Source organism: Myotis yumanensis, unplaced genomic scaffold, assembly GCF_028538775.1.
Source record: "Myotis yumanensis isolate MYYU_CA2020_CCGP unplaced genomic scaffold, mMyoYum1.0.hap1 SCAF_12, whole genome shotgun sequence".
Classification (NCBI taxonomy): domain Eukaryota; kingdom Metazoa; phylum Chordata; class Mammalia; order Chiroptera; family Vespertilionidae; genus Myotis; species Myotis yumanensis.
The window spans coordinates 15,522,888-15,537,382 of record NW_027223763.1 but is presented as its reverse complement, the minus strand read 5'-3'; the positions used below and the strand labels follow the sequence as shown (position 1 = coordinate 15,537,382).

General features: G+C 52.1%; 1 protein-coding gene across 8 annotated transcripts in view; it reads right to left on the bottom strand.

The window, feature by feature from the left end:
* DAB2IP (DAB2 interacting protein) overlaps positions 1–14,495 on the bottom strand; it is a 177,956-nt gene that overhangs the window by 90,272 nt on the left and 73,189 nt on the right. For 7 of the 8 annotated variants that reach the window (XM_070430834.1, XM_070430832.1, XM_070430837.1 and 4 more), the window contains exon 2: positions 5,621–5,724. In XM_070430834.1, the coding sequence (XP_070286935.1) occupies positions 5,621–5,724 (104 nt within the window). The other variant, XM_070430839.1, reaches the window with a different exon arrangement.

Genomic DNA, 14,495 nt, shown 5'->3' with positions numbered 1-14,495 from the left:
CCCAGCACTATTGCCAGGTCAGGCACAGCCAGCCATGGCTGCATGGCAGACATCCTCCCACTGGTGTGTGGGCCACAGATGTAGATGCGTCCCATGTACATGTGCATTTGAGATGGGCCAGAGCAGCCTGGAGTGGTGGAGGGAGCCCCGGCAGGTATTCCGGGCAAACCTCCCCTCTCTGAGCCTCAGTTTCCCCATATCTGCAGTGACAGAGCTGGTTCGTCTAATCTGAGCCTGACCAGCTTTTCTGTCCCCCACCCCAATGCCCCACGGAGTCGCCCTCGCTGAGAAGGGGCACTAACGGGAACAGAGAGGCAGAACCCGTAGGGAGCAGAGAATGCCACTCTCCTGCCCCTCACCACTCCTCCTCCAGGCAGCCTCCAGTCCAAACTGTGAGTCCAGCCGTCATTGGTGCTGGGACCCAGTGGCCAGGAGGTGGCAGTGTGCTGAGGAGTGGGAGGGAGCGAGCAGGGGCTTCCAAGGACAGTCAGACCTACAAGTCTCCCTTCCCTTAAGCCTCCTCCCCCAGGAAACATAAAGGAGGCTGGGAGAAGGGCTCAGTGGTAGGGAAGAGACGGCAGGAAGGAGCAGGACTTTGGACCATTGGATGGGGAATGGAAAGGGCTAGGCTCAATTCCAGGCCCTGCCCCAGATGTGTGGTGTGACTTCGGTAGAGGACCCTCCCCTCTCTGAGCCTCAGTCCCTCCTCTGTACAGAGAAGGGGAGGACCAGATAATTCCCAACAGCCTTTCCACAAAGGGTCACCCACAGGTCTGCAGTGTGTGTTCATGTACCTGTTTCTGTGTGTGTGAGAAAGATGGGCAGCTGAAATGTGGAGTAGGTGCAGGGAGGCTGCAGGAGTGGGCAGAGGGGTGAGCAGCCGGGGAAACCCAAAGTCCACATCCCAGAGATGTCCTGCTGGCTCCACTCCTGCCCATCATCCCCTGTGGCTCGTGTCCTATAGGGGGAAGTCCAAAAGCTTTAGTCCAGGCTCCTCTCCTCATGCCTCCAACTCACCCAATGCTCTAATCACACAGGGCCATTGGCTTCTTCCTATTCAGTTAGATCCCCCTCTAACTGAAATACTCCTCTCCCTTTGTTCCTCAGAAACTCCTACACATCCCTCAAAGCCCAGTCCCAAAGATCCCTCTTCTAGGGATTCTTTCTAACTGCCCTTTATTCTGGGTTCTCGCAGCACCACAGGCAAACCTCCATCACAGCTTCAGAACCATCTAGGATGTGACATTTGAGCATCCAGTAAGAGCGGGTGGTTGAAAGGAAATAAGCCTCACTTCTAGAGGCATCTGCAATCAACCGGGTACTGAGTTTATCTGCAGCTCCCGCCAGTCCCCTGTGCCTTCCCCTCCCTGACACTTCTTCTCCATCTCGCAAAAAATAGCCGTGAGACCTAATTTCAGCTAAACCTTCAAACACGACTCTCCACTTTCAACTTCCCGAGGAGGAATCAATTGGCTGTCAAGTTTCCCAGAGCCTCTGCCACCTCCCACACCCCGGCCCTGTCAGCTCTCCTCAAGGTCGCTGGGAGGGGTGGGGGCAGAGGAAGGACCCAGCCCGCACCCGGGCAGTGTAGGTCTGGGGAAGGCAGCGGGCCGAGGGGAATCAGGGGGAGACCTGTAACAGTCACCACCTCCTTACCCCCAAATCAAACCATGAATTCCTCGAACATGGGGTGGCAGGTGAGAGAGGGCAGCACCCTGGGCCCAGCCTGCCAGCTTGCCACCTGCCTTCCTTCCCTCCCTCCGTCCCTCTCTCCCTTCCAGGACTCCCTACTAGCGCAGCGAAGACAGACCTGGGTTTGAATCTTGACCTCACCATCTCTTTGGGGCCTGAGAGCTGAAGGCCAGCGAAGGACAGGAGGTCCCTTTGCTCACCTGCTCCCAGGTCATTTCTCCATCCTACCCTCATCCAGGGTCCCCCATAGCACCACACCAGTCTGCTGGCACCATGCGGCCCTGGGGAACCACTCCCCCACCCCAACTCCACCTGTAGGTAGAAGGAAGTTGCACCAGGTGGACAAAAGGTTCCGTATCTTGCCCAAGTCGCAAAGCAGATATGAGGCTCAGCCCCAGGCCTACTGACTTTACAGCTCTTTCCCTCAGTGACTGCATCAGAACATTTAAGTGCCTGCCGCATGCCAAACCACACGCTGCCTTCCAAAGTCCACTCCCCTCACGTTACAGAAGGGTAAACTGAGGCTCTGCCAGGGTTCCATGGTCCCCGAGAGGTGGAGGTGGAACCAGCACCGAGCCTCTGATGTCCTGTGGGGTGGCTGCGGTCCTAGCCTGACCCACCAAAGGAGCAAGGGCCACCTCTAGGGGTACAAACAGCCCAGACTCAGAAGCGCCCCCAGCTGGGTGGTGACTCTGGACAGGCCTCAGTTTTCATGGAAGAGGTGAATAGAATGAGTCCTACAGAACCCAAAACATTGATTCTCCGTTAAACTACATGGTTGCAAAGGGGCACACACCCCTATGAGAGGTGGTGACATCCTGAAATGGCAGTGAAGACAGCAGTTGCTCAGGTATGTCCTGTGTTGTCTCCCCTGGCAACACCATGTCCCCCGGGTCCCCCATGGGGCTGCGCCCAGCAGCAGTCGGCCGAGCATGTGGGAGCTGGTGGGAGCCCTGGCTGAGGAGGGAAGGGTGTGCTTCTGGTCCTGCAAAGGGTCTGGGTCTGTTCCCAAGGCCCAGGCCAGACCTTCCCCTCAAACACCTGCCCTCTGCTGTCCACCGACCCTCCCCCAGTCTTTGCTGTGCTGGAGCCACAAAGGACGCACCATCAGCCCTCGTGATGAATCTCATCTATTACGCACCTATCAAGGGTCAGACCTGGGCTGATGCGAAGGTGCACACCGTCCTTCGAGAGGCAGGCATCCACACTTCACCGACAAGGGCAGGAGGCTCCAAGAGGCTCCGTGACTAATGAGGTCACACAGGTCACTGAAGATCCCCACCTCCCATCTTTCCAGTCCCCTCCCCCAGCTCCCAGCACCAGCTCAGGACAGAAACTCAACTCACAACCGCTTCCTAACTGCTGCACACAGCAAGGGACTGAGGTGCCCAGAAAAGGTCACAAAACATTAATGTCCGACAGTCCTGGCATCCAGGCCTGGTTATGTCACTCAGCAGCTGCATGACACCGGGCAAACAACTTCCACTCTCTGAGCCTTAGTTCCTGCATCTGGGACACAGGTATACGAACAGCGCCAGCCCTCAGGGGTGTGGTGAGAAGTGGGTAAACGAGGCCTGAGCACAGTTGCCATCCTGCAGACCCTAATTGGGCAGGCGGGACCAGGAGTCCCGGGGGCCTGGCAGTTCAGAGGGCTGGTGCTGGCTCTGATCCACAGGTGGTTTCCACGCCAGGAAACAGAGCAAAGGCGCCACTACAGGAAAAATGCCAAGTCTAGCTGGCAATTAAAGAGCTGCAAATTATAGCAACTTCAAGGTGTGATGACACACCTATTAGAGCAGCAAAAGAAAAGGAACAGGGTAAAAAGTGATGCTGATGGGGTGCTGGGAGGGTGTGGGGACAACAGGTTCTCTTCCCAGCAAGAGGAAGTGCGTGCTCACGCTCTAGGGCCAGAGAGTCAGGGTTCAAGTCTTGGCTCCACCATTAGCAGTTGGTGCTTGGGTGACTTCACCTCTCTAAACCTCAGTTTTCCCATCTGTAAAATGGGGTGATCAAAAAAATCAGCTGCAGGGTTGTCTCAAGGAGTCAAAGAGTTCATATGTGTAAGATCCTGAGCACAGACCAGCTGGCTGTTATTAGTGGTCATTGTTCCCTAAGGTCCCAGCTGTCATGGCTCCAGGGATCCAGGGAAGGCAGGACCGGCCTCTACTCAAGTTGACTCGAGTCAGGGTCACCCATGTGCCCGCCTCCTGGCCCTGCCTGCAGACTGGAGACCATCTCCCAGGGGCCTGGCCACACCCAGGGAAGGGACCCTGAGTCCTCTCTCAGCACTGGCTACCCTCTCCTCCTTCCCTTCCCTCCCAGAGGCTGATCCAGAGGTTGGGACTCAGAACCACTCCTTCGTGGAGCTTGTTAAAATGCAGATACCCAGGCCCTGCCCCTGCCCCACTGCACTGGAATCTTGAGGGGGCCCAAGAATCTGTTTTGACAGCATTTAATGACATATCGCCAGGAAGGAGAACCAGTGGCCCTGAGGAAAGCCCCTCCCCCGAGCCTGGCTCAAAGGCTCCACCCGACCCAGACTCAGGCCAGCTTTCCTGCCTTACCGCCCACCCTGTCCTCCAGACCTCTCACCTCCGGTCCCACCAAGTATGTCACCATTCTACAAACAAGTCAATGTCCTGTGTGCCTCCATGCCTTTGCAACTGATGTTCCCCCTACCTGGATTCCCTCTCACTGTCCCTGTCTACCCAATATCTAGTGCCCCTTTAAGACCCAGCTCAAAAGTCAGCTCCCTGGGGGAAACCCTTTCCAACCCACAGGAACAGTTAGTCACTCCTAGCTCACCTGACCCCCACATCACAGTGTAGGGTGACAGCCAGGCCTGTGCCTTCTCTGTTTCCTCCACCAAAAGCCTCTTTCCCCTGCTCCCCAGAGGGCTGGCTCCTCATCCCTTGGGCCTCAGCCCCGATCACACCACTTCAAGGAAGCCCTCCTGGTTTTCTCCTGGGTATAATTGTAGCTCCAACATGAGAGCATGAACGCATAGGCCAGCGGCCTCATCTACCTCGCCTGTCTTGGCCAGCTCCTCCTACTCAGCCCCAGTCCCAAGAATGATGCCTGGCACACAGCAGGCACTCCATAAAAATTGTTGAATGAATGAATGGATAAACAAATGATCAAAAATCCATCTCCCCTACACACTGTAAGCTCCGGGGGAAGAGGAAGTGTCTACTCCTCCGTGTCTCTTGTGGCTAGCAGAACACTGGACAGGGGACACGTAGTAACATACTAAATGGGGAAGCAAAGGGACACAAAACTGCCTGTGTGTGTGCAGCAAGACGGGTGGGGACACAGAGGGGCAAGGAGAGTCAGATAGGAAGGCTCCTCGGTTCTGTTTTCTGTAAAGTTGTTTAGGTTTGTGCTAGTGGGACCACTAAAATAAATAGCTACAATATATATGATGCCTTTTGTTGATTCTAATATGCCATCAATTTTAAGATGCAGCATTATTTTATGTGCCACCAAGAAAAAACACAGCAATTAAATTATGACACATCACGGACTATAACATGAGAGATCTTAAGATGTGGAAACAAAAACTGTGCACCTCAAGAGTCGGGGAAGCATGGTGTGTGTGTGTGTGTGTGTGTGCGCGCGCGTGTGTGCGTGCATGTGAGGGTGTCTTTTTCTGACCTAACACTAGCCTCTCTCTTCCAAGCTCAGTTCTGGGCCCCTCAGCTGGAGGGCTGTCTGTCCTCCACCAGTCCCCTCCCTCACAGGATGGGACCACCATATGGCCCCCAGGGGTGGGGGCTGAGCCACAGAGAGGGGAGCAGCTGAGTGATCGGATACCTAGAACAAGGGAGGCTGGATGGTCTCCCGGTCCATGAGGCTCCAAGAAGGGGGGCTGTGGGGTCACAGAGCAGCACCCCAGGCCAGGTGGTGATGGTGACGCAGAGATAGTTACCGTGACCCGGAACGACGCAGCGGCTGAGGGCTCCATGCTGGGGCTCTTCTCTGAGAGGCTGCCGGGCAGGCTGCGCCGGGAGCCTGGCCTTTCTTGGGGCGACTCTGTCAACAGAGGGAGAGAGGGGGTAAGCATGGACAACTGAGGCCACCCCCTCAGGTCCTCCTGTCATCCCATCCTGGCCAGAACAGCAGGTTGCCATGAAGTAGTACAGTCACTGTAAAAAAACAGTTTAGCAGTTCCCCAAAATATTGAAGACAGAATTATCACACAACCCAGCAATTCCACTCCTAAGTATATACCCCAAAGAATTGAAAACAGAGACACAGACAAATACTTGTATGCAAACGTGCAGTGATTCACAATAGCCGAAAGGTAGAAGCAATGCAAGTGTCCATTAACAGATGAATGGATAGAGACAGCCGTGCATCCACACAATGGAATGGTTATTCCATCATCAAAAAGAATGAAAGTTCTGCCCAGCGGTGTGGCTCAGTGGTTGAGTGTTGACCCAGGAACCAGGAGTTCTCTGGTTCAATTCCTGGTCAGGGCACATGTCCAGTTTGCGGACTCAATCCCCAGTGTGGGGCGTGCAGGAGACAGCCGATCAATGATTCTCTCTCATCACTGATGTTTCTATCTCTCTCTCCCTCTCCCTTCCTCTCTGAAGACAATAAAAAGTATTTTTAAGAATAAATAAATAAATAAAAAGGTCTCCTAAAACCCACACTTGGAGCCATCCATCTTGAGATGCAATGAGCTCCCTGTGACTGGAGGAATGCAAAAAGTCCCTTCCAACATGAGAACCTGTGATCTCTGGCTTCCAATTCAGACCTTCTTTTCCAGGCTTTAAACTCGGGAGAAGTTCAAGGGCCTGGCAGGTAACGGGTAGCAGCCAGACGCTCAGCTCCAGCTGGTTATGTCAGTGTGGTAAGCGGGGCCCAGCGTAGCTAGAGCTTCCCCCAGTTCAAGAGAAGCTGGAAATCTGGGTTGCTTAAAATATGAAATATTCCGATTTTATCTGGTGAAAGCACATTCAAAACGTTGAGCCCTGGCCTGAGCTTGCTTGTTGAAAACCTCCCAGGTCAGGCCGACCTGACTGCTCCCTCACTGGCTCCCCCACACCACGCCTGGCACCAGCTGCCTCTCTCCCACTGCTCCAGCGCTGGGCCTGCAGAGGACTCCCTTCCTGTGCCTTCCAGCCTGAACCAGCCCAGAGGCCTTGGAGGGGACCTTGGTAACCCCTTCTGCCCCCAGCTCTCGGCCCACTTCCGGCTCCTATAGCAACGGCCAAGAGCGAGTCTCTCCTATCAACGTTCTCACTTTGCACAGAGAGGGGGGCGGGGGGATCGCCGCTTGCCTGCAGAACTCCTAACATCCACGCCTAAGCATTTCCACGTCCCCCGTCCCCTGCGCGGAGGCTGCTGCCTGGCAGGTGCTTGGGAAAGACCTGTTGACTCAAAAGGAAGAAAACGAACAGGGTGGAGGTTCCTCTGGTGCCTGTGAACACACAGTTACAGTCAGAGGTGCACGCCCAGCAAACACACATGTTCACATCCACGCAGAAATGCCAACATAGACCGGCTCAGACCCACACCCCCAGGTCACGTCCACGCGTGGGTGGCGCACAAACAGGGCAGATGCCGAGGAGCAGGCTTTCCCAGGGGCAAGGTGGGCCATGGGGGGGCAATGTTTACACGTTCCGGGCCATTCCCTCCATGCAGCTGATTGGACAGGGGCCCCAGAAGTGTGGGAGGAGAGAACTGACCCCTCCCCCTACTAGGACAGGCACCAGGGTTGAGCTCTAGCAATGGTCAAGCAGACAAAGCCACCTGGGGGCTAGGGGAGGTGAGCCATCGGCTGAGTGGGAACAGATTCAGGCCCAGCTGACCACCAGGCAGCCCTGGGGCAGGGGTTGATACCAGGTTGGGAGGTGGACTGGCCACCCCTGGGCCACCACGACCCCTTCTCAGCCCGGTGACCCCTTCTCTTGTTGCGCTCCCTAATTAGATCCTTCCTAACTTTTCCTCTGGGATCCCTGCTCGTCTCACTTTAGGGAACACCCCCTTTTCCTGGGATTTTCCTAGGAAATCTCTTCCCATGCTCACAAGTCTGCCTTCACCTCTCCCCCACCCCAAAACCCCACCTCGGTCACCTCCATAGCCACGGTGTCCTACCCATGAGTGAGGCACTGTGCTCAGCCTCCAGAAGCCTCTCAGGAGCTCCCTTCCTTCCACCAACACACACACACACACACACACACACACGGCCACACTGCCCCATCCTGGGCAGGCAGGTCCTCATGGCTCTAGCCAGGAGACACAAGGAGTCACCCAGTAGAACATGAGGAGCCCAGCAAGGCTGCCTCTCCTCTGACACCAAGTCCGATGTGCCCACAACCTGGGTTCTCAGAGGTGGCTTGGTCCAACCATCCATCTTACCCACGAGGAAGCTGAGATCAGAGGAGAGGAACTTGCCCATGAGCCCCTAACCCAATAGGTTTATAGCAAGGATCATCTCAGGGACTCCCCAAATGGCCTTAAACTTTAATGCAAGCCCATCTACATCAAGAGGTAGAAAGGCAGCGAGGGGCCCCAGGGCAGGGCCTGCACTCCAGAGGAAACGAAGGAGATCCTTAGTCCCTTTCCAGGCAGCTTCTGCTTGGCCCCAGCTCCATTCTCCATCCTTTTCTACCCTGCCTTCTGCTCCAGGGGCTGCTGACCTGTGCAGACCACACCAGCCAAGCTTCATGGGGTCTGTCTGGCCAATGGGAAACGCTGGTGGGAGATCTGGGGAGGGAGGAGAGTCGCCTGGGCGGTCTGGCTCCCTCCAGTGAAGTCCCAGCTTCCACAATGACTGCGTTTCCCCGGCTCTCCCCTCCCTCAGGGCCTGGGTGGATGAGCCCCGGCTGTCACTAGCTCTGGGGTCCTGCACTCCTCTTCACGGTTCCCCACACCCGCCCACACCTCAAACCATCCTAGTGTAAGTGCCATCTGCTTCCTGCTGGACCCCCACTGAGCCACCAGGCGCCATCTCAGCGGCTGAGAACCAACCAGTCCCCATTCGTGCAGCTGATGGAACCTCCTTTCCGTCTGGACAGGAAACCAGGCCTGAGAGAAGCTGCGATGTGGTCACACTGAATATCAGGGGCTCTGCTATTCACCAACACACCAAACACACCGGACAATTCCCACAAGCCTGCCATGAGCTCTAACCACAAAGTTCGTAGTCATAACCTCATGGGTCCCTGGGTTCTGGGCCAGCATTTCCTTACTTCTTATTCATTATCTTTCCCCCTAATGAGTCTTTTTAAAGACATTTTTCCTCGTTCCCCCCCCCCCCCATAAAAATATCTTTTATGCACTGCACATATATTGAGCTTTATACAGAAAAAGAGTTAAATTTTTGTCACCGCCTCCCTCCAAGAACCAATTTTTTGCCCACTCAATATTGCCCCCATTGAGAATGCAAGTTCTGGACCCATTCAAATATTAACCCCCACATGACAAATGAACAGCCATGATGAGCTCCATTTTCCAGATGAGGAAACTGAGGTGCTGAGAGGCAAGTGACTTCCACTAAAGTTCCCCCAGGTAGGAAGTAAGCATACAAGCTGATATCCCCTTAAACTGTCCCCACCCCAAACCCACATTTAGGCCTCTGAGAAGGCGGAGCGTGCCTGGAGCAGGGGTGGGGGGAGGAGCCGAAGGTTGGATGAGAAGACAGGATTCTACCCCAACTCTGCTGTGTGCCTCCAGGCCATGCCCTTTCCGTCTCTGAGCTCACAATTTCTCAGCAGTGCAGTGATCAGGGGAGTCAGAGCGGCGACCATCTCCATTCCCCGCCACCACAACAAAAACAAAACCTTCTTTATTTGACACAGGCAAAGAAGTCGGGAAGTTGATCCCTGAGTCCTAACTCTGCCTCCAGGGATTTAGCTTCGGAAAAACACAGCTGCCTTTGGCCCTTGTTTCAGCAACTTGTCTTTTCTAACTTGGGGGGCAGACACTGAGAGGCTTGGGCCTCATGTCCCCACAGGTCTACACACAGATGGTACCGCATGAAGGTGGCACCCCCAGGGACAGATCCCAGGAAGGGAGAACTGGCTGGCCGACCTCTTAGTCTCCCCAAGACATTGCAGCACCGGGTCGAGGAGTCGCCCCTCAGCTCAGACTCACTATGTGACCTCCACATGACCTCCCAGGCTGCAGTCTGCAAAATCAGGTCACAGAACCAGCTGATCCTGGATCCCCTTTTCACTAAGAGGTCGAAAGAGTCTCCACTGTACCCGGAAGGCCAAGCTGCCTTCCTATTCTTGGAAACCACAGCCAGAGAAACACATTTTAACCTTCACGTGTTTGCAAAAAAATAAATAAAATAAAATCAGTTTCATTCAAATGCTGCTGGCTTGGTTGCCATGGACACCACCTAATCATGAAGGATGACTGTTACTTGTTCCCATGGAAACATGGAGGCCTGAGGAACATCCTGTAATTTCAGACAAGACACCAAATTTTAGTTGTCGGGTTGCAATGCCCAGGTCTTAATGCTTCAAAACAGATAGAGAGGCAGTAACCTCTAATAGCAGCGTCAGGAGAAAAGTCACCGCAAGAGTAAAAAGAAGGCGTGCATGTGTGTGCTGGACCTCAACAGTGATCAGGAAAATGAAAATTAAAACTACCAGGTACCATTTCACACCTTTTTCCACACCGAATAGGCAAAGATGAAAAAACACTGACCCCAAATGTTGACAGGAATGTAGAAAAATCTTTCACCACTGCAGGAGAAGTGAAAAGGGTTTGGAGAACAATTAGACAATAACTAGTTGAAACTGACACACTGACTCTGGGACCAGACATTTCCTTCCTACATGTCCAGTCTAGAAAAATGCTTCATCCTTGCACATGGAGATCTGCACAAAAGACGACTACTGCGCTACTGTTTGTAGTGGCAATGTGTTGGAAGTAACCTAAATGTCCACCACTGGGGGGAGGGATGACTGCACCTCGAGGCAATTCCTCGGTGGAATACTATACAGCAAGGAAGAGGGAACAACCCCAAAGGACGCTGTTCTGACCTTCAGGACTGTATGGAACACAACAGTGTTACGAAAGACCCAGTTCTATAAGATCAACAGGAATAATACTCAGAAATATGAGGTTGAGTGGAAAACGTACATTTCAAAAGGAAACAAGAGTGCAACCCACTTTATAGTGTTTTTTGTTTTTTTCCAAGACTGTTCATGGCAGCTTCATTTGTGATAGCCCCAAAACAGGAAACAACTGAAACGTCCTTCCATAGGTGAATGGTTAAACAAACTGGTACATCCATCAAGTGTGAAGCAGAATAATGCCCACCCCACCCAAAGAAGTCCAAACCCTAATTCCAGAACCTGTGGCTGTTACTTACATGGCCAAAGGGACTTCATAGATATATTTAAGATGAAGAAGTTGGAGGTGAGAGTTTATCCCGGAGTATCCAGATGGGGATAATCTTAAATGTGGAAGAGGAAGGGAGAAAGATGAGTCAGAGAGATGTAATGATGAAGAAGAGGCAGGAGGGAGTCCAAACATGATAGGAAGGATGGAAGAAGCCAAGAAATGTGGGTGACCTTCGTCTAGAAACTGGGAACAGCCTCAGCTGACAGCCAGCAAGAAAATAGGGACCTCAGTCCTACAACCACATGAAACTGAATTCTGCCAGGAACCGGCAATGAAATTGATTTTTTCCCTACAGCCTTCAGAAAGGAAGGCAGCCTGCTAACCCCTTGGTTTTATTCCTGCAAGACTGTTGACCTCTAGTACCACAAGAAGACAAATCTGTATTGTTTAAGCTTCTGAGTTTTAGTTTGTTATGGCAGCAAGAGAAAGCTAACACACATACTATGAAGTACTGAGCAATGAAAAAGAAATGCACTATTGCTACATAGAATAACTTGGGAGGATCTCAAGGTCATTGTGCTAAGGGGGAAAAGCCAATGTCAAAAGGTCACATTGTGTATGATTCCACTTATGGCATTCCCAATGCGGTCGAGTTTCAGAGATGAACAATAGATTAGTGATCACCGGGGGTTAGGGAGGGTGGGCAGCAGGCAGGGGGGTATAACTACAAAGGAGCAGCACCACAGAGATCTTTGTGGTGATAAAGTCTTGAGTCTTTTTTTAATTCAAAATTGCTGAGTTTGACTTTATTTTGTTGTTATTGTTATTCCTCACCTAAGGATATTTTTCCATTGGTTTTTAAAGAGAGTTTGGGGGTGGTGGTGGGGGGGGGGGGAGACATCAATATGAGAGAGACACACATCAATTGGTTGCCTCCCACACACGCCCTGACCGGGGCCAGGGAAGGAACCTACAGCCAAGGTATCTGCCCTTGACTGGGAATTGAAACCCAAGTCCTTTGGTGTATGGGCTGACAGACAGACCGGCCAGAGCAAGTCTTGTATCTTGACTGCAATGGTGGTTACACGAATCTACATGTGATAAAATGACACAGAAGTATATGCACACATCTCACCAATGTGCAGAAAAGAGGAACGGAAGCAGCCCCTGACATCTGGAAGTTTGCCCGGCACTCGCAGCTCTGCGATGTTATTCTCCTGTTGGACACAAACAATCCCACAGGCTACCAACCTGAGACAAGGTCACCACGATCAAGTGAGGCCAAACAAGGCCACTGCATAATTTTGTCTAAGCATCTGACAAAAGCCAGGTCACAGCCCGACCGGCATGGCTCAGTGGTTGAGCATCGACCTCTGACCCAGGAAGTCATGCTTCAATTCCCGGTCGGGGCACATGCCCAGGTTGTGGGCTTGATCTCCAGTATGGGACATGCAGGAGGCAGCCAATCAATGATTCTCTCTCATTATTGATGTTTCTATCTGTCTCTCCCTCTCCCTTCCCCTCTGATATCAATAAAAATACATATATTTTAAAAATTCCATGCCACAGTGCCACCCACAAAGTCCCAAACACCACCCCTTTGGCTAAAACAAGTGACTGCTGCTGCTTCACAAGCCCAGCTCTCCTCATGCTGCCTCGTCTCCCTGGAGATAAGATTTGCGATCACCCATCACACACTTGGCCACCCTTCCTGACAGCAGCCAATCTAGCATAAGCTCCGCTTCCTTAGACTTCCCCAAAATCACCTGACCAACGCTCAAATCCTACTGGTATAGTAGGTTCTTTCTACTGCCCGCGGTTCCCCAGTGTGTGGTCTCCTTCGCTGCAATGACTAATAAATCCGACTTGTTCAACTAGAGGTGCGTTCCCGGCAGGCCTCTGTCTGGAGGGCACTGACACGAGAGGATACTGTACTACAATTACAGGAAAACTGGGTGAAGGGTCCGTGAAAACCTCTGTTTTCGCAAGTGCCTATACATCTGTAATCATTTCAAAATAAAAAGTTAATGACTAGCCTATTGAACTATATGGAATAATCGTATCTGCGTGTAAACAATTGAGATTTCCATCCCGAGCAACTAGCTGCATAAGTATTGGTATCCCGTGTTACCTGAGTGGAGAGTGGCCAGCCATCTAGCGGTGAGAGGCACAGGAATAGAAAGATCCCTGCCAAGTGGGGCTCTCCAGGAGCACATATGTTTGCTGTTTATGTGGTTCAACTAATACGATGTTTCCCTTTCTGTTTGTAGATGTGCGCGCTTACATAGAAAAATATCACAAACAGTACTCACACACTTGTTACCAGAGGTTTTCTTTGGAGAATGGGACAGGCTACAGGTGGGAACAGATGATGGTGCTATTTACTGAATGAAGAATAACAGACTTCCCAAAACTAATAGTAAAATTAAAGTATAAATAGGTGGTATGATGATTCAGTACAAATTGTGCCTTCTGAATATGGCTGAGGAGGAAAGAGGAAAAGAAACAAGAAAAAAAAAGTGACATCAACAGCAGCCCAAGTGACCAGAGAGAGGAAGTGGATCAGGAAAGGCCACAGAGTAACCTGCGGGTAAAGGAACGTAAGAGCTCCCAAGCCTAGAGTGCCTGCGGGTTACTGCCCCGGGTCCCCAACCTCGGGAGTGGCCAGGTGAACTTGAGGAAGAGCCAAAGGTGAAATCACCATGGCAACAGGGCACGGGGTCTTCAGATTGATAGGACATTCCAGACATAGTAGTCCAGCTGATGCGTGTGTGTGTGTGTGTGTGTGTGTGTGTGTGTGTGTGAAAGAAGCACATCTGTACTGTTATTATCCGCTCTTAAGTTAGCCAAATAGTGGGTTTGCCAAAATATTGCATTGATAAGCTGGTAGGTCTCCTTGCACACTTTCCAGTTCAGCCTTTGGTCATCCATCTTTGGGAGAGCGAGGAGAGGTGTTCCTTAGAGGTCATTAAGCCTTACCCACCTGAGCTAGGCACAACAATGGCCCCTAAAGGGCCCACATCCTGACCCCTAGAACCTGAGAGTGTTACTTTCTATGGCAGATATGATTGAATTAAGAATCTGGAGATGTAGAGATCGTCCTAGATTATCTAGGTGGGTCCGCTGCAATCACAAGGGTCCTCCTGAGAGAGAGATAGGAGGACTAAGGAAGGCAGAGAAGGAGATGTGGTGATGGAAGCAGAGGTGGGAATGATGTGGGGCCACGAGTCAAGGAACACAGCAGCTTCTAGAAGCTGGAAAAGGCAAGGAAATTGCTCTTCCCCAGACCTGCCAGGAGGAATGTAGTCCTGCCAACACCTTGATTGTAGCCCCAGGAAACTGATTTCAGACTTCTGACCTCCACAACTGTCAGATAATAAATCCATGTTGTTCTAAGACACTAAATTTGACAGTGGCAATAGGAAACCAATCCACCCACTGATGAAAGCACAACTTATTCCAATTACATTGAAGTAACGATAGAGGGAGAGCGG